At 43.1% G+C, this 20,851-nt stretch overlaps 1 protein-coding gene across 7 annotated transcripts in view; it reads left to right on the top strand.

Moving 5' to 3' along the window:
* LOC126282160 (AF4/FMR2 family member lilli-like) overlaps nt 1-20,851 on the top strand; it is an 896,885-nt gene that overhangs the window by 867,080 nt on the left and 8,954 nt on the right. For all 7 annotated transcript variants that reach the window (XM_049981677.1, XM_049981681.1, XM_049981679.1 and 4 more), the window contains 7 exons: nt 13,145-13,467; nt 14,574-14,761; nt 14,913-17,161; nt 18,763-19,111; nt 20,094-20,281; nt 20,435-20,629; nt 20,759-20,836. In XM_049981677.1, coding sequence (XP_049837634.1) covers nt 13,145-13,467; nt 14,574-14,761; nt 14,913-17,161; nt 18,763-19,111; nt 20,094-20,281; nt 20,435-20,629; nt 20,759-20,836 — 3,570 coding nt within the window. The remainder of the gene's footprint in view (nt 1-13,144; nt 13,468-14,573; nt 14,762-14,912; nt 17,162-18,762; nt 19,112-20,093; nt 20,282-20,434; nt 20,630-20,758; nt 20,837-20,851) is intronic.

The following is a 20,851-nucleotide window of genomic DNA, read 5'->3' as shown; positions in this document are numbered from 1 at the left end:
TCGCGCCTTCCCGGTTACGTCGTGTCAAAGACTTGCACTCTTGAATTAACGCGTGCCGTATCACAAACGAAGCTCACATTGAGCACTTGTAGTGAGAGTTGCAAAGTTGGAGAGATACTCTGCCCACTGATGTGCGTCTGTTTTCAGTATGTGTAGTCTTTGCGCGGTCGTGTTCTGAAATCCTCTAAGTACTTACGAATAATCGTGTATAGTCTGCCTACCCCCCACCCCCAACGGGGAGAAATACTCTTTTCATGTTGTTATTTCCAAGATATTAATGACAATAACCGTACAATAATGTTTTTGAAATAAAATTGGCATCAACAGCGAAAAAATTTAACTGTCAGGCATCCTACAGAAAGTGTTTGGGTGAAGTTGTTAATATGAGTGAATGGTTAGATCCTGTTTATGGTAAAGTAGTTAACCATTACAGGCAGAGTCTAACAAGGACGTTCTTCCGAACGATTGGTGACTTTTAACACATGCGAACCACATATTTGCGTCGACATGGCGAGACATTATGAAGAAATCTGCTTTTGCGTACCTTGGGAATCGACGCATCAGTTTCACTTGTGAGAACAATTTTGAAAAAAAAAAAAAAAGAGATGCGAATGTTACTTATATGCAGCAAATCCATCATTATCACTTGCGAGAGCCGTCCATCATCGTTAGGGTAACTGGCACCCAGGGCAAACTTCGACTATGCGGCCCTAATTTGAAATCTCACCGGTTTTAGTTTAATCGTCACCGCCTCTTAGCCATTGTATTTGTTTGAGATCAACACGACCTGACGACAGTGAAGTAAATGGTAGACATTTCAAAAATCACGTTTCGTGTGGTACGTGCGAAGCACGGAGCGCTCCATCGAAAGTCTGATTATTTGCGTCCATATCGCGATTCATAATTCATAGGAGAGCAGTGGAAAGTCGTAACAAACAAATCAACAAACGCGAAATGTACTCTCTACGCAGTGGTTTTGTTGTCCCACTCGGCATAACGAGAGTGGCTTCAACTAGTAGCCAAAGACGAGAAAGAAGCGTCTCTCGCGGCGTAGCCGCGTGGTCTGAGGCGCCTTGCATGGTTCGCGCAGCTCCCCCATCGGAGGTTCGAGTCTTCCCTCTGGCATGGGTGTGTGTTGTCCTTAGCTCAAGTTAGTTTGTGAGATTAAGTAGTGTGTAAGCGTAGGGACCGATCACCTCAGCAGTTTGGTCCCCATAGGAACTGCCGGCCGCCGTGGTGTAGCGGTTCTCAGCGCTTCAGTCCGAAACCGCGCGACCGCCACGGTCGCAGGTCGAATCCTGCCTCGAGCATGGATGTGTGTGATGTCCTTAGGTTTAAGTAGTTCTAAGTTCTAGGGGACTGATGACCTCAGATGTTAAGTCCCATAGTGCTCAGAGGCATTTGAACCATTTTGAACCGTAGGAACTTAGCACAAATTTCCAAGCGTCTCTGTAGCAGGGAGGTTTAGGTCTTACGGAACTGTTGTTCAACAAAGTCCAATTCGAAACCCATCAGTTTATTTCATACATATCACTTCCTTCCAATTTTAGTGTCCTCAGATTCATTCGCGTCTTTCTCGTCCTCCTCTCGCACCTCTCCTCTTACAAAACTGTGTGCCCACGGGAATAGTACCCAGTTGACATTCCGTGGCTGTCAGTCTACGCCACTGGCCATCATGATACAGCTTAGTTATGTTTCCCAGGATCACTCCTACCGAGTGGCGGATAAAATCACAACAGTTGCGGTCTGTCCCCCTCGTCCAAGGAAAGACCACCCTATCGTCCAGGAGGGCTCATGCCGGGAAGCGCGCGACGCGTTGAGGCTGACGGCCAGACTGCTGCTGGTCTGTCCACTGTGTCTTCGGCCGAGCGGAAGCATGCCGTGCGGCGACGAGGCGGGGCAGGGGAGGTGAACAGCGGTCGATAAGGGAGGTCGGCCGTGTGTCCCCGGAAGCGGCCGCTCCGCCGATTCTCACACGTCGCCGTGTCGGCTCCTGTCCGTGGGCAGCTCACGTGCCGACTGTACGCCCACGCTGTCCGATACTTCGGCAGGTGCCCCACCGCAACTAGCTGGAGCTTCCCACTCATTGCGCCAATACCGCTGCTCTCGCATTGAACCCGTCACAATCAAACGGTGTCCTTTGGTATGGTAGAAAACGCAGGTCACATCCGTCTATGGAAAGGATAGCAGAAGTGTACGTCAATATTATTGACTTCAGTCGTTGTAGACTCCCAATAACCAGCGCCGGATTTCAATGACCTTAAAAACAGCGAAATATGCAATCGTTTATGACCTTAAACTTACACGAATATACCTTTAAAAAAAACGATTGTGTATCAGTACCTTTCAAGACACTCCTGTTGATCTTTTTTATATATCATACTATACAAAATTCACTTCTAAAAAAAAATGTGAGTATAGTATTTACTTTTTGCAGTGTTTGAAACTATCATGTATTTTTGAAAATCTTGTGTATGTTCGAACATGAAATAAACCCACAAAACTACAAATCCACGTTTCTACTACTTTCTACCCTTGTTTAAAATATCGCGGATTAGTTAACACCTCCTGTCAATCTTCAGTTTCTTTTGAGCTGCACTGGATCACAAGGGGCATTTTCAGATTTTCAGTTTTCGGAGATCTAGGGGTGCCCCCTGAGCATAGTTTTGTACCCGGAAAAACTTCTCTGTAAATCGCAGGACGTCACAGGAGCTTATATGAAAGCGGCGAGGTCACTGCAGGCCGATTTTGGTTCATTTCCTTAAAATATTGTCGCACTCCCAGAAGTGCGGTCACTACTTTTGTGCATTGTAGAATATCCAAGAGTCTGCTGGAGAACACTGTACAGTGGCAAATTATCTGTAAAGACTGCTTTCACGGTTTCGATGGCACTTGATTCATTTCTATCAAGGTCATTAAAAAGGACTCTGTGCAGTATGGGACTTAACTTGAAATCATCACTCCCTAGAACTTAGAACTACGTAAACCTAACTAACCTAAGGACATCACACACATCCATGCCCGAGGCAGAATTCGAACCTGCAACCGTAACGGTCGCTCGGTTCTAGCCTGTAGCGCCTAGCCGGCCGGAGTGGCCTTGCGGTTCTAGGCGCTACAGTCCGGAGCCGAGCGACCGCTACGGTCGCAGGTTCGAATCCTGCCTCGGGCATGGATGTGTGTGATGTCCTTAGGTTAGTTAGGTTTAAGTAGTTCTAAGTTTTAGGGGCTGATGACCTCAGAAGTAAAGTCCCATAGTGCTCAGAGCCATTTTTTTGTAGCGCCTAGAACCGCTCGGCCTTCCCGGACGGCATCAAGGTCACAAAAGACTGTCTTTACTTTGGTGTAGTTGATGCAGTAATACTCAGCAACACCAAGCGAAGGGGCACCGAAGCTGCTTGTTCCTTGAATTTCTGCATCCGTAGCGGAACTTTAACATGGATTTTCCTGCCACAGGAAATTAATTTGTCCACACCATGCTACAGGAAATTAATTTGTCCACACCAGGGTAATTTGTTCACAACCGCTTCTGCAACTCTGTGTCACTCGTGTGCATGGCAAGTGACTGACACCGCACTAGGATAGATAATCGGAAACATCATGGCTGCTTTAGCCATGTGTGAAGCACCATCTGTTAGTAGCAACAGAAAGTTTTCCTGTTCACACCATCCGTCGCTCTACCGAAACTACTTTCTGGTCAAAATGGACTACTCGTTGTAAATCTTCCAAAAATTTAACCACGAATCACGTCTCGAGTGGAAATGACGTCAGTGATAAATTGAAATCAATTGAATGTGCTGCAGATTGCGCATGGACAGAAACGCCTGTGTGGCTTCGTCTACTAACGTCGGAAACTACCCTATTCCTAATCACCTCTTTCTTATCACTGCGATGTATTATGTGTTTATATGTCGTGTTAATCCCTCTATTGTTTGCTTTGTTCTCGTGACAGATTTTAAAGGTTGTAAGAGAGCGTGGTATTTTTCCTTTTAGTGTTCTACCCCAAGAGGGACGAAACATATGACACAAAAACTATGATTTACAGTACCTGGACAAAGAAGAAAGTTACTGTGTATAAATTAGAACGTAAACATATAAACATTTATTAATGAAAAACCTTCCAACAGAAAGTCAGATCGATTTAACGAGAAAAGCAACTTTCCATGTTATTTGGCTCTTAGAAATAAAACAAAATACGAAGGATAAAATAGAGACGCACTATCCGCTGCTTTCTAAATACTGTGTGAGGTGATCGTAAGTGTATATTTCCTCACGCACATGAGTGTAGATGTTTTGGTATGTGTGCAGGAAACGTTTCGTATTCTTTCTGTTCCCAAATGTGTGGAGAATTTACCGTAGACGACCTTTCTCAAGAAACTGAACGATGAATTTCATCTGTCATTAATAAACACTCTTATCAGTTCTTCCTAAACTCTATTACTGTATTTAGATTTTTTCGTAAAAGGGAGGGTCCATCATAACCTTCTGGAATCATTCTGAGGTGGTGTATTGACTGTTAATGGTTTATGTTCTCCAGACAAGTCACATTTGTGGTGAATAGTGTTAGTTCGCCAGAGACATTTCTTGGTGCGTTTGAAGCCCTGACAATTGTAGCCCTGTCTCGCGGATCATAACGTAGCTGGCGACTTTAATGAGACTTCACAACTTTGTTCAGCGCGCCAGTGCAGCAAATCGATCGTCGTCCGTCGATAAACGTTGCGTCATTTGCCTAGAGTTCCGGAAATCCAGAGAGCGCGTGTGTTCTTGCATAGGCTGCTGGTGAGACTTCGCGCAAGGCCACAGTATCCCCAAAGGCGAGACGGAAGAGCGATTCGGAGCAAATTTGTGTTGTGGGTTCTCCACGGAGCAGCGCCACTTGTCAAGCTGCTGGTGACTGCCCAGTAAACGCGACCCCGCCGCCGCTGGCGCGTTCGAATTACGGCCGGCAGCTGTCGCGGAGCCGCCACAAAGGCCCCCCTCGCCGCTTCCGTTGGAAACCCGTTCCCCGCAGCGCGCGGGCCGGAAGAGCGGAAGACGCAGCTGCCAGCCACTACCTGTGCCAGCTCCGTGCCAGTGCCCTGTCGAGCCGCTTCGAATTGCAACACACGAGCCGTGGAGACTAAGTCCTGGGCGCCCGTTTCTGCTGTTACGTCGGGAGAAGTCACTTCATCTTTCAAGACAAGAAAAATTTACTATTTGTTATAATTAGGTATCAGTTAATGACCTCGTTAAAAAGCCTTCAGATCATTAAGATAAACACTGATGTGACAAAAGTCACGGGGTCCCTTCTAACGTCGTGTCGGCCCCCCTCCTGCACGGCTTAGGGCACCCACTGAACGTGGCATGGACTCAACAAATCGTTGGAAGTTCCCTGCAGAAATATTGAGCCGTGCTACCTCTATAGGGGTCCACAATTGCGGAAGTGTTGGCGGTGCAGGATTTTGTGCACGAACTGACGTCTCGATTGTGTCCCAAAAACGATCGATGGGTTTCATATCGGACGAGCTGGATGGCCAAATCATTCGTTCGATGTGTCCAGAATGTTCTTCAAACCAGCCGCGAACAACTGTCGCCTGGTGACATGGTGCATCAGCATCCATAAAAATTCCGTCGTTGTTTGGGAACACGAAGTCCATGAATGGCTGCAAATGGTCTCCAAGTAGCCGAACATAACCATTTCCAGTCAATGATCGGTCCAATTCGGCCGGAGGACCCGGCCCATTCCATATAAACGCAGCCCATAACATTATAGAGCCACCACCAGCTAGCACCGTGCTTTGTTGACAACTTGACTCCATGGCTTCGTGTGGTCTGTGCCACACTCGAACCCTACCATCAGCTCTTACGTACTGAAACCGGGACTCTTCTGACTAGGCTATGATTTTCCAGTCGTCTAGAGTCCAATCGATATGGTCACGAAGCCAGGAGAGGCACTGCAGGCGATATGGTGCTGTTAGCAAAGGCACTCGCGTCGGCTGTCCGCTGCCATAACTCATTCATGCCAAATTTTGCAGCGCCATCCTAACGGATACGTTCGTCGTTCGTCCTCCTTTGAAATGAAATGTTGTGTGGCGATGGCCTCCTGTCGGGTTGACCGGTCTCCTGGTGCAAGTCTTTTTAGTCTACGCCTCTTCGGCGACTTGAGTGTAGATGATGATGATGATGATGATGAAGACAACACAAGACCCATTCCATGAGAGGAGAAAGTGTCCGATCCACCGGGGAATCGAACCCAGGCCCCTTGGCATGGCAGACTGCCACTCACCTATCGAGGCGGACATTGACAGTGTTGTTGTCTGTCAACACTGCTAACTCTACGCAAACGCCGTTCTTCTCGGTCGTTAAGAGAAGGCCGTCGGCCACTGCATTGTCCATGGATGAGAGGTAATGCCTGAAATGTGGTATCCTCGTCCCCACTCTTGACACTGTGGCTCTCGGAATATTGCATTCCGCCACGATTTTCGACATGGTATGTCCCAAGCGCTTAGCTCCAACTACCATTGCGCGTTCATAGTCTGTTAACTCCCGTGGTGCGGCCATAATCGCCTTCGTAAAAAGACACTGCTCTGCCAGTGCACTGATTATCCCCATTTTTGTTGGCCCTAGACGCCTATTACGCGAGCGACTTCCTCGTCTCTGGGGAAACACTACTATGCTATAGCAGCCTTGGCGCGTACGAGTAATTCCTAAGTAACCCCTCTCACCAGTGGTTGTTTCTGGTCACACGTTGGCGCCAAAATTGCGCCTCTTGAGAAACCTCCTGATGCTCTGTTTGGCACTTTCGAAACAGAGTAACAGAATTGAGGAAGCATCAATAACAACAGAGTTTAGTGATGATCTCGATAAAGGTGTGTTAAATTCTATATACTGGTAAGAACTGAAAGGCCAGGGAAAATGTCGTTAAGACATTTCAAAATATCATTTATTAGCTAGATAAAATGTGTAAACAATATTTAGAAGACAATAAACGCCTATTTTTTACTTTTTTATATCTTATTTTCTCTGTAACTGCCAGATAACATCGAAAATTATTTTTCGCATTCAGTGGAAACGACTTATTCGTTGTTCAAACATTTTTCGTGAAGTAAAATTGATCTAATCACTTTCTTATTTATCCACAATGTAGATTTACTTTATCCAGGTATTGTAAAATTGAAATACCTCTTTGCTTTAGGATAGTACTTCTGTCCTGTGGGGTTCGACGTGGGGAAAATGAGGGGCCGCTCAATAAGTAATGCAACATATTTGTTTTCTGAAAGCACTTCGGTTTTGCTTAAGATTCCAATACACGTTATTATTCCCCACCCTTTCGGCTATAAAAATCTATTTTTCAAGATGATCTCCGTTCAATGCGACAGCCTTACGCCACCTTACTGGGAGAGCTCGTATGTCCATACGGTAACGCACTACTTGCCGACGTCACAGCCAATGTCTTACTGTATAACTAACCTCCCCATTATCTACATACTGCGTCCTTCATTGGGCCAAACAAATGGGAATTGGAAGGAGTATGATCCAGGTTGGTGGGTGGAAAAATTCCAATGAAATTTTGTGAGAAGGAGAGTCTCAAATGCATTTTTGTGGCGATGAACACACTGTGAAGTACCTTGAATGAGAGTGTCGGCAAGTTTCAACATTGCAGAAGTCACAGCTGTGTGCGACCGGTCGGCACACGTGGAATCTGACAGGCTCGTGCATCGTGCTTTTGTTCACTGCTGTGTCTCGGTAGGCATTCTACAACCGCTTGTGAATATATGCGATGCTCTGGATTTCCACAAAAAAAAAAAAAAAAAAAAAAAAAAAAAAAATATATATATATATATATATAAAAATCGGTGACAGCTCTCAGCTTCGAACGCACCTCCGTTACAGACGCCGTTTCGGAGGCTACGTGGAGCGCCGACACCTGTCGAAATTCTGTGAAAATATCGGGGCTGAAGCGGGAATATTCCACGATGCTCTGTAACAAATTCCGCATTTTTCGACCAAAAATGGGCAGAGAGAGAGAATTTTTGTTGCATTACTTATTGAATGCCTCTGTGCCCTTTGTAATGCATCACTGTCCTTCGCAGTGCGTCACGAAAACAAAATGAAGGTTATGAACACAATCACAAGCATACAGATACATTACTGTAACACGACTGAGAACGGCTAGAATAGATTGGCTTTCAATGTTAGCAGACGATGACGCCGCTGTTCACTGCTTCTGCGCACGTGTAGCTTACTGCCTACTATGGGATTTATAACTCATTAGTCAGTTGATGAACTGAATCACTGCCCCACTCGCGGCGTAGTTGAAGGTTGAGTTGAGCGTACAGGTGACGTACATCGACGACGAGTAGTTGAATTTGACCAGAGAGTAGTTCGAGTAGAAAGAGTTTTACTTAATGTGTCAGGTCCACTATAGACTGATATAAATTATTTCATATTTGACAACTAACAAGCTGGGCTGCTGCCACTAGCAGTACACCAGAGTATAGCACTGTAGGCTCCCACGTCGGCCGGAGTGGCCGAGCGATTCTAGGTGCTACAGTCTGGAACTGCACGACTGCTACGGTCGCAGGTTCGAACCCTGCTTCGGGCATGGGTGTGTGTAGTGTCCTTAGGTTAGTTAGGTTTAAGTAGTTCTAAGTTCTAGGGGACTGATGACCTCAGAAGTTAAGTCCCTTAGTGCTCAGAGCCATTTGAACCATTTGTAGGATCCGATTGAAGTCCACTTCCACTTCTCATAATGTTGTGCCGACAGTTCTGTATGAAAGTTTTCCAGACCGAAAATTTCCTATATTAAAAACAAAACACAAAAAAAAACTAAACTCCAGCTGTAAGGGGGCGATCAAAAAATTTCCGTTTAAGGGCATTGCTGCAGCATATATTTTCTGATGTAGGTATATATAGACACTGATATATAGTTAGTGCTTCTCTCCGTTATGCTCTCTTGCTGACTAAAAGTTTATTCACACATGACCATGAATGAACAGGGCAGTGACAGGCCCGTACAGAGGGGAGCTAGATGTGGCCCAATTTCTCTGTCAATGTAAGTAGCACACACAGTTATGATTCATTATGACATGTTTTCGGTGGACGTTTTTATGAGGTGTCATCCTTCACTTTTGTGAAGGCTTCAGTTTTACGGGTACACTTTCAGTGAGGCATCTGATTGTCTGTGGAGGAATGGTCAGCCATTCTTCTTAGAGAGCCAAAATCAGAAAAGATACTGATGTTGGATGCAGAGGTATCCAGCAATTTGGTTAAAGTCTGAGCTCTTGACAGGGCAGTCCATTCCAGTATTTTATTGCCCACAAACCATTGCTTTATGATAGGATGCATTGTCATGATGACACAAATCTCTACTGTACGCAATGCTGTGGAATGTGTTCATATCCTTCCACATTTCGCATTTTCTGGAGCATCAGAAGGGGATAACACCTTAACTGTGAAATACATCCCCATACTCTTAACACCACGAACTTCTTACTTTGCATTGCACATGATGGCAGATAACATTCTCCAGATATTTACCATACCCAGACACTCCCGTTAGATTGCCACAGGGTACAGTGTGATTCATCTCTCGAAATTACTCGCTCCAGTTGTCCACTGTCTTGAACAGAAATTTGTGGGTTATTGAGGAGCTGCTTGACCCTTGTACCCCATTGTTTTGAACTTCCCAAACGTGGTCACCGGGCTGACAAAGAAGACTGGACTGCTGGGAACACTTATGAATGAACGAGTGATTCCTGCCACAGATTTTATGTTATTTTTTACAACCACTATCTGCAATACTAGACAGTCCCTGTCCATCAGTACATGAAATCTGTCTGGTCTTGGTTTAGCTCTGGTTGTTCCTTCAGATTTCCTTTTCACTATCACATTGCCAACAGTTGACTTGGACAGCTTTAGAAAGGTGAAGTGTCCCTGATAGATTTTTTACTCTGGTGACATACCAACCCACCTACACATTTGAAGTTACTGAGCTCTCCTAACTGATCAGTTTGCTAGTACTGTTCCTCTACTCATAACACAATACTCCCAGCCTCCTTTTATAGTGACGGGTCTGCCTCTTTTTATGTGTAGTATTCAGTTCTACAGTACATAGAGGTCTGCAGATACTTTTGATCATATAATATGTAGTCAGTTACATAACTGAGATATTGCAGTCTGAAGTGGGAAAAGCATTAGTACAGTGCCTTATCTCCCACTGTTTATATTTCACCAAATCAATCCATAAGTGTCCAGTCAGTGCATGCAACTGTTGTGAAACTGCTGAACTTGTGTACCTAAGCAGTTGCTCGGACACTGATGGTGAACTGTGTCTTTTGTAGGCATGGAGCTGTGCCTCGTTGATAGTGATTGACAGCACACCCTGTATGATATGTAGACACTTGAAGTTCTGCATCTCTTTTTCGTGGTACCATAATCATGTGATAAACTTATTGTATACCATTTGTCACTTTCAATTTTGGTGTCCCAAAGCTTTAGTCACATTGTTGGTACACTGTGTAATATTACATTTTTTCTTGGGCCTTGTTCACTAACGAAAAACAGGGCAATGAACAGACAAGAAATTGTAAATATTCTTCTCTTTCAACAACAAAATTTGCAAGCATGACCTAGGCCTTGCAATGGGATTTCCTCTTCGTGGCCTAACAGCTGAAATATTTCTCAACCATGTAATGAATAAGTCTTCAAACTAAAAGAGAGCATCACAAGCACAGATAAATTCTGTAAGAGATTTCTGGCTAACACCATATTATGTTTTATGTCACAAATGAAGAAATAACAAACCCTTTTAATAAATTCAGTAGTGTGCATAAAGATATCCAATTCAGCCTTGAGTATGAGGAGAATACGACCATACCTTTTCTTGACATGAAATTACGAAACGGGACCAACAGGCATCTTTTAGTGTTCACAGTAAATCTGCTGGTTAAGACATCGCTGTACCAGACTCTTCTACATGCCTCCACCTCCCACAAAAAAAAAACTGCATGAGGATCAGTGCCATACAAATTCTCCAGATTTCCACTTCAGCATACGGAACTCCGACAAGAAATAGAAACAATAAAATGTAGCACAATAAAAAATGGATTTGATCCTCCACTCACAAATACTGTGTCACAACAGATAAAAAATACACTGAACAAACAGCAAACTACATTCATAGCTGACAGTTCTCTAGCAGTTACATACAGAAAAATATCATATATTGCCATAATATCTGATAAATTAGCTAGTTTATTCGAAAACATAGAGGGAAAAATTAGCTTAAGCAGCACCAACAACCTAGTTAGAAAACTTAATTCATAATAAGACTTTGAGGCATTTATGAAATTAACTGCAGCCATTGCAATGAATATTATTTAGGCCAGACTAGCAGAAATTTCACAATTTGATTTAAAGAACATTCAGATTGCTTCAAACTTTAGAAATATAACAAATCAGATGTAGCAACACTCCTTGTAGTCAAAGGCCACCCTTCGAAAATCGTGGACAGCCTCAAAATTTTGCACAGAAACAAATGACGTAAAGAATAGCCATTATGGAAAAAGTGAAAATACTTATTTGCAGCACAAAAAGATACAGGCAATATTCTTAATGAGATGATTGAATCCAAAAACTCAGAATTCTTCAGTAACTTTAAGTCAGGTCTGATGCAACAGACTTAAGACACTTCAGTGTGAAATGAATGACTACCAGTCAGTCAGTATTGAGGATGCCACTGTAAAGAAATGATAGTCATATGCATCTGCACACTGCAAGGCCACCTTATTGAAATGTGTAATGTTTACAGTTATGTAGGAAATTTTTGTGCAGAGATATATGTCCAAGTCAGTTTCAGACTAAGTGGTGCGAAAGTGTAATGTCGGTTAACAGCTTTGCCAATGTACCAGTGATACAAATGAAGCTTTGAAACTCTAAAATTTTATGTGGACACTTGACACATTAAAAGTGTATCACAGGATTATTGCATATAACTGACGCAAAACCATCTGCATCCCACAAAGGCTGTGTCAGATTAGGCACAGCTCCACACCAGGAAAAGAAACCACAGGACACAAATTTCGAGCATCCTTCATCCCTTCCCCCAGATACCCCAATAGCCACTTTGGTAGCAGAACAGTCGGCAAATAAATATTCTATATTAAAATTTAGATTAAAACGTGTTTCAAAGTAATAATCGTCAGTAAACATAAACACCTGATTATGGGAAAAAAGTTGTTGAAACATGTTGTAACATCTTAAACTGAACATGAAATAATAATAATAATAATAATAATAATAATAATAATAATAATAATAATACAACAAATATACAGAAGATAACAGGAGAAAAAATTGAAAAATACATCCAACTGGCTGAAGAAGTCAAGGACATGTGGCATCAGGATAAAGTTGACATCATACCAATTACATTATCAACTACAGGAGTCATACCACACAATATCCACCAGTACTTCAACACAATACAGCGACATCCAAACGTGTATATATACAACTATAGAAATCTGTAAGTATTGATACATGTTCAATTACCCGAAAGTTCCCAAATGCAATATAACATATACCGTACAGTTAAAAGGAAGTCACGCTTGATCAAGGTCCGCGTCACTTTCCATTTTTAACCAGACATGACGTCTGAGAAAGGAAACAAGTAATAATAATAATAATAATAATAATAATAATAATAATAATAATAATAATAATAATAATAATAATAATAATAATTGTCTTTAGTTGCTCAATACACTATTTTCACACCGACTATATGCGAATTAAAGTTTTCAGCTTAAACATGTGTTTTTCTCCAAATTATTACTTGGGGACACGATGCACTCCGTATGATCACTGTGGTACTTGTGTGATCAATGTTAAACATGTTCTTGGTATTTGATTTTTTAAAAATACTTTGTGATTTGACATAATTATCAAACGTGCAGTTTTACTTACATAGGTATTTTTGTTTTGCACACACTAACTCTGCATGTCCCCATTGTACGTTTTCTTTTGGTCTCCAGAAATAAAATCATTAATGTTATATGAAGTAAAGGTAGCATATTATTTGTATTTCTTTTTGACTCCTAGTATAACTGATGACTAGAATTTAGGGGTATCACGTATTAAAATGTATCATACTGTGTTGTGACAGGTGTGGTGTGCCTCTGTCAATGCTGAGCCCACAAACGACACCACTGCTGCATTTGCAACCACCCCAGGCGACACCTGTACCTGCACCAGTGCCACCTATGTCGCCAGTAGTGGATGTTGAGACAGAGATGAGCACTGCTCCTGTGCTGCCACTGACTTCACCACCACCACCTCTGCCTCCACCCACCATCGCAACCAGTGGTGGCCATGGTGTTGTCTCTCCATCGTCTAGTGACCCTGATACACATTCATCTGCAAGCTCGAGCAGTTCTAGTAGTGGTGAAGATGACGACGACGATGATGATGAGCAGCCGTCTGCTTTGGGTAAGATTACATCTATTGTTAAATAGTAACATCACTACATTGGATTCATTGACATAAGCAGTTTTGTAATGATGGGATAAAGATCATTAGTGTAGTGTTTTTGAAGAAAGTGATTGAGATTTGCAGAAAATGGTGATTACAATGAAGTTTTAATTGCGCAGTAAGATAGTGCATCACAGTAAGATTTCTCTTAATCTGTGGTACAAGTTCTTTTTCTCTTCCACATACTGTTCTTCAGATTTTGAGGTAATATTGTTCGTGTGAACTGGATTATACTGTAAATTTGACAAATTATCTGCCTCAATCAATTTATTTCAGTTTTTGGAAATGGTAGGATTGGAAATGTATGCCTGTTTGAATATAAGCATTGCTAATTTCAACTAGGGATTAATGACAGAGATTACTCAACAGCACTTAAATTTAATGGAGAATACTTTTTTGCAATTTAAAATGAAATACTTCAATGTCATTACTATACAGGGAATTAGTATAACATTCTCACTATGCTGATAACCATTGCAATTTAAAAGCAGACCGTGACTAAATATAATCCACTATAATATCTTAACAGTCTTAACAGAAGTAAAAAGGAGAAATGAGTGTTGTAGTTTAGTTACATATTTACAAATATAAAGAGCCAGTGATTGCATATTCCAGGCCTGCAAAGACAAGGAACCGTGTGCAATATCAGGGATAATTCAATTGCAAACACTACCGTGCAATGTAGCAGATAAGCCACCTCCAAAAATTGTGTTCAGCAGCGTTCCAGATGCAGAACTTTCTGCTGCATAGTTTATTTCAGTATTAATAAGATAAAGTTTAACACACGTTATGCTGCTAAGAAGATTCCTAAAAGTGGGAATCCAAATCATGGTTGACGCATTTCTGCATACTGTTAATTTTCTGCACTGTGTGATGTTGATAGACTGTGTGCAGAAATAGCAAAAAATTTAATTCAGTTCATGAAACTGAAATATTTACTCAATCGTTGTGGAGACATTGCTAGTTCTCTCTACTAAATTTATATTTTGTTGTGCTGAAGGAGATAAAGGTTGTTTTAATGGTTAAATTTGTTCCCATAATTACAAACCTTGCTCTGTTCACAGATGATGTGCTGGTGTCACAACCGGAGCAAAGCCCGGGCCGGCCACCCTCCAGTGCTTCAGCCCCAGCAGCTACTGCTGCTGCTCTCTCTGATGCTGTCACAGCTGTGGCACCTAATGAGGAGACCAATAACAACCGCAGCTGGGGTCTGGCAAATTTCCTTCATGCTCAGCAAGATAGATCGCTGCAGGTAGGAGCTGGTTTGCTTTTGTCTCCTGTGGAGACAGTGGACTCCATAGATGTTTCCAGATTAAGTTTCTGTATTACAATCTGCCGTTACAAATAACTGTACTTAAAATCCTTCAAATACTTAATATAGGTTCTATTTTCTTTTTTTGAAGGAGTGCATGAGTCGCTGCAGTCCAAGTTCGAGGTTGGAACTACCATCTGCTCCTGCTGTACCGAGGGCTGCCCCTCATGTACCTGACTCTGATGACGATGACAATGAAGAGGATAATGACGACGACGATGACGAAGACGAAGAAGAGGAAGAAGAGGAGCAGCAGCAGCAGCAGCAGCGTCGGCAAGAGGATGAGGAAGAAGAGGACGAAGAGGGTGATTGTATGACCAAGATGACACGTGAGGTAGTTGTACATCCTGTACAGCCTGTATCGAGCATGTCATCAGACGAAGAACCTGCTCCACCGCCACAGCCGCCAGTCGTGGCTCCGGTGGTACGGCGCCCAACAGGTGCTGCAGAACGCCGCCACAGACCTCGTACATTGCGCAAACAAATTGTCAGTGCTACCCCGCCTGGTGACAATAGTGATTCAGACACGGCACCACAACCACCACCACCCAGGCCACGACCCCATGTCGCACGAATACGACAGTCGGTCAGTAGCAACAGCACGTGCAGCAGCACCTCGTCTGATGAGGCACCTGCACCTCCTCCAGCTACTAACACAACCCCAGCTCCCATCCTGCCTGCCACTTTGCCTTCTACTCTGCACAAGAAACCACCCCGTATCCAGTCCTCATCTTCCACATCATCGTCGTCGTCTGATGATGAAACCCCACGTGGACCGAGTGGTGCAGTTGCGGCAATACCACCTTTAGCACGTTCTTCGCCAGCAGCCCCCAATACCTTGGAACCCTCAGTTCCTGTTCCGAGTAGACCTGTAGCGCGTGATGTCTCGTCTAGTGATTCTGACAGTGATGTGCCTGTACCTTCTAAAAGAAAAACTGCTGCAGCTATTGCGTCAGTGCCAGCAGCGGGAAAGGTGAAACAGCGTGATCGGACTAAAGATACCGCAACTCGCAAGGAACGTGCAAAACCTTCACAGAGGCGGGCTCGTAGAGAAGAAGGTGTGCGCCCCAGTCGAGGTGCCGCCTCACGCCTCAAGATTATCACCCCGGAGGAGTGCCCCACTACAACCGATTCAGAGGCCGAAGACAACTGTCGCCCGACTGCAGCGCCGCATCCCCTCAGTGCACCTACACCAGCTGCTGCAGCACTTCCTTCCGTGTCCGCATTGTCAACTGCTTCCTCCTCCGGTGCCAAAATTCGTGCAGGAAGGGCTGGAGTGTCAGGTCGACGGCGGACATCTGGCAGCGACATTGACAGGTCACCTCCACGACCGGCTGCTGACGAGAGTCCACCTGAGTTGGACTCTGAGGACAAAGCAGTACAAGACAAGAAGAAAAATGACACTCTGCGAAAATTGTTCTCGACAAAAACTAGGGACCAGGAAGGTGGCTATGGTGGTAAAGGGAAAGGGGGTGGTAAAGGAAAAGGTGGCAAAGGTAAAGGTGGAGTCATTGTAGTAGAATGTGTTTCATCATCTGAACGTGCTGCCAATGAGGAGGCAGAGACGACAGCTCGTATGCCGAGTCCAGCGCCACCGTCGCCGTGTCCACCACCTCCGCCCCCTCTTCCTCCACCTCCACCAGCACAGGTAGTGCCTACTCCATCTGAAGAACGTAAGTCTCCTATGCTAACTCAATCTTCCCAAGATAGCAAGCGTAGGTTAAAACACGAGGATCCTCCGGTGAATGTTGCCGATAGGGACGCTCCTCCAGAGAAAACCCGCAAGAAAATAGCAAGGGACAGTGGTTCAGGCAAGCGCAACAAAACCTCACCGGAGGCAAGCAAGTCTCCTGCAACTGCTTCTGCTGCTCCGATAAAGAGTGAGCCAGTGGAAGCACAGGGAGTGCCACGGCTACTGTGCAGCATCAGCCTCTCGCGGCTCACTTACATACCGCCGAAACCAGGTGTCAAGGCTGAGCCTCAGAACAGCCCAGCATCTTCACCTGTTAAGGAGCAACATTGTGATGCAGAAGAAGAGTCAAAACAGCAGATTCGTGCCCGTCTCTTTGGTGACCCAGTGTCTAATAATTCCGAGCCACCGTGTAGTAAAAAACGGACTCGTTCGCCGAGCTGTGAGTCCCCTGAAGAAGGGGAGATAGTGATGCCAAAGTGTGAAAGTGTGGACGCTAATAAAGGTGCCACAAGTGCTACCACAAGTTCAGTGAGTAGCCGTGATGTTGAAGTATCAGAAAAACCACAGAAAAAGCCCAAGAAGCATCGAAGCCAAAGTAGGGATAGCAGCCACAAGCACTCAAATGGCCGAGGTGCTGTAAGTGTAGGGTAAGTAAAAATATCTGACCTTATTCTTCTTATGTCCAGTAAGACTAATTTTGTATCATTTGTCAAGGGAGAACATGACCATATGGATTACCAGAATCATCAATACTTCAAATATTGCCGTCTTTTTAGTCATTTCTTTGGTGTGAACTGATGTAATTCTTCATTACGTTTAAATCTGATAGGAACATTGTTGTTCCTCTGTTTAAAAGGGGAAAGAAAGCACATTAAAGAAAAAGGAGTCTATTTTAGTGTGTACTTTTCAAGACAACAGAATAAACTACTCACTCAAGTTCCGAATCTCTGGATAAAAATCTAAGATTTTGGACTTAGTTAGCATGCTAGTGACCATACCTTCCTATACACTTTCAAATGAATTATGAAGGACTCTGTCTTCACAACTCTCGGAATTGAGATATGTGATAAGGTCAGCCCACTGGCAACAGAAAAAGTAGCTGCTTCCAGATTCAGAGACAAAACAGCTTCAGTGACATGATAACCGTCCTTCAGTACGTAGTTACGCTCTTAACTGTACGGGTTGCAGGACGTGTGCACCCTTATGGTATATGGGCATCATATTGAAAACAGCTGATTAGGAAAGCGTCAAACAACTGAGCCGTGAATTGTCGTTTACTTTGTCAGTGTGCAGCTTTTGCTCGTTCGATGAACATACTTGTAAGATTGGCGTTAGTAACAGTTGCATGGGTTTGAGATTCATTGCATGATTGCTGTTTCATCAAGTGTGAGAAATGTAGTTGTTTGCACACAAAATTGTAAGTTCAGCTTAATACTTTGCAGAAAAAAATAAGCAAAATAATAAGCAAAATAAAATGAGAAATAGGCCCTGCCATTGTCTTAAAGGATTGCGTGTTTTGCTATTATGTGTACTCGAGTGGTTGGAGTGCAGGCAGCCTGTACACATAACAGCGAAACTTGCAGCATCTGGAGATGATGACTGGGTTGATCATCAAAATTTTGTGCTGAAAATAGAAATAACAAATCAGCTGAACACCCAGAGGCTCGCTATTAATTATTCATGCAGGGATAACCTGAGATGTGTAATGAAGTGTGCAGAACCTCACAGTCAAGTTGAAATAAACTTCGCTGATTTTAGCTGCATAATCTTTTGTTTAGTATACACAAAAAGTAATCTTGGTGCAGTAATTTCAGTTTATTATGTTGCATTTTCACCTACCAGGACTGCTAATGGTTTTCCACTATAGTGCCCTATTGGAATTACCCATTTAGATGTGTTGAGTTGTTGCTAACCTGAGGATTGTCTGTCTGACCCATTTAGTATGGAATGTCCTACAATTTGACATTTTCTCATACACACAATGTATTTCCATAGGTGAGTAACTTCAAAGAATTGAGAAATCCTAGGACCAACCAGGGATCAGACACTGATTCTTTGTATTGGTAACCTCATAGTCTTCTAATGACACTTATTTTCCAGCTGACTGACGCTTTTAAGGAATATTCTTATTTCTGCATAATGCACATGCTAAATGCATTTTTAATCTGTGTTGATTCCTGATTATTCAGGAAAAACTAAAATTGTTGTATATTTGTTTCCTGTTTGCAAAGATGAACTCTTGTTACAGAGAGAAACAGGAGACTGAGGTGAAAGGACATCACCGATCAAAGTCGAAGCAACGAGACAAAGACCGTGAGCGTGGTAGTGGTGGGAAGTCCCATCGGCACAGTCGTACACATGGTCATCATCGGCGCGAGCGACGGGTCAGTGCGAGCAGCTCTGCTTCGTCTCAGAATGTGCCAGAAGCTCCTCCCCCTTCTTCCATTCCCCAGCTGGAGCAAGCACCCGAACAGCATCAGCCTTCTCCAGCACAGCCCATAGCTTCCACATCGAGTGGTGTGACAGGAACGACGAACGTGTGCCGTCTCCCCTCTGACAGCGACAGTGAAGATGAGCCACACCGGCCCTCTAGTCAGGTAAATTTCTGAAAATTCTTACTTCTTGTATTTGTAACAATACTTCTGTGCAGTGGTTCCCAACCTCTCTGAAATCATTACCTCTGAGTACAATGAGATCTTAGCTAGTACACAACCCCCTCCCCCCTTGCCTACCAACATTAGTGTCTAATTAAACATCAGAATCAAAAAGAATTTTCTTTGAACACCTTTGTTTTTAAAATGACAGAAGATAAATAATACTTTGTTTCTTAGGTGTTTTATTAAACCATTAACGAATTAGTCAGAGACAATTGATACTGCTTATTTTGACTGGAAAAGAAATGTATTGTTATCTCAGTTCAAATGGGAAGTTCCTGGACATTTCCATGCTGCTCTGATTTGGTTCCAAGTGATTTCTACCTCTTCATGCAGGTGAAAAACCCCAATTTCTCTACTCTGAGAAGTGCTTAAAGATATTGCAGTAATGTGCAATTTCAAGTGGCAAAACTTGAGCTCTTCAAAAGGTGCCATAAATGCTTAAATCAGATTAGTGATTATGTAGGGAAGTAACATAAAGGTATAGTTTTAATATTTTTCCAGTGAATTTGCTTTAACTATTCTATTACTTACAAGGTAGCCTAATTAGGTCTACTTTCAGAGTAAACTTTGTATGCGCATAAGGTTCAAGAACCAGATAATATATTATCTCAGATTCTCAACTTTGGTCCTCTGCAGTGTTTCCTGAAACAAATTATTATTAAATATTGGCAGATGTGCAAGAAGGTAACTGCAAAAGTTTATTACTAAATCTATAGTAGAGATTGCCACTGTGCACTGTAATTCCCTTCTCTCATCTCTCTTTGTGACTTGAATTAACTGTGTAATTTGCAGGAGAGGAATATAATGTATCATACATGAAATTAGTGTTTTGTTCTTGCTTCATAAGAATGGGGCAGCAGATAAATACCAGAAAACATTGCTAATTTCCTGGAGAAATTAATTCATAATTTTTCTGTTGTAGGTCGACATGGCATTGTCAGACATCCAGCCGACGAACCATGAGAGGGAAGTAGCAGGAATCCTGGGGAGGCATTCTCCAGGTCCTAGCTCAGACTCTCACCTCGGGTGGCCTCCCCCTGCCACACCTGCCCAAAGGGTGTACTACTCGTACTTCGAGCGTGACGACGAAGGCTCGGGTGATGAGGGCCGGTAAGTTTAGCTTGCTTTAATGTTATGTTAATATTGTATTGTAACACAAGTTATCACACTGTTTAGATAGATAATTATTTCTCTTCTTAAAGTGTAAAAGTATATTTTTGTTGGTTTTGTATGACTGAAGTATATTTTGCTTTTCAAATTAAGTGACCAGAACCGGTTCCTGACTGAGGCTAAACGACTGAAGCATGGAGCAGACCGTGAAACTGACCATACTGCACAAGGAATGCAGTACCTTGAAGCTGTGTTGTTTTTCCTGCTGACTGGTAATGCCATGGAGCATGATAGCTGTACTGAGAAAGCTGCTTTCACTATGTACAAGGATACACTCAGCCTTATCAAGTAAGTAAAGACTTCCATATTTGTGAATAATTTGATCGCACTCCACTACATTTATTTGTAAATAGTAACACTCAGTATTGTTTTTCATGATAGAGAAAGTGTTAAATATTATTTTGTTATTTATTTCAGATACATTTCATCAAAGTTCCGTGGAACTCAAAGCTGTACACCCCAAGGCAGCATCCACAGCAAACTTGCTATATTAAGGTAGTGCAATCAAAT

Source organism: Schistocerca gregaria, chromosome 7 (genome assembly GCF_023897955.1).
Source record: "Schistocerca gregaria isolate iqSchGreg1 chromosome 7, iqSchGreg1.2, whole genome shotgun sequence".
NCBI lineage: Eukaryota > Metazoa > Arthropoda > Insecta > Orthoptera > Acrididae > Schistocerca > Schistocerca gregaria.
The sequence above is the reverse complement of the archived record's forward strand: the minus strand, read 5'-3'. Positions and strand labels throughout refer to the sequence as shown.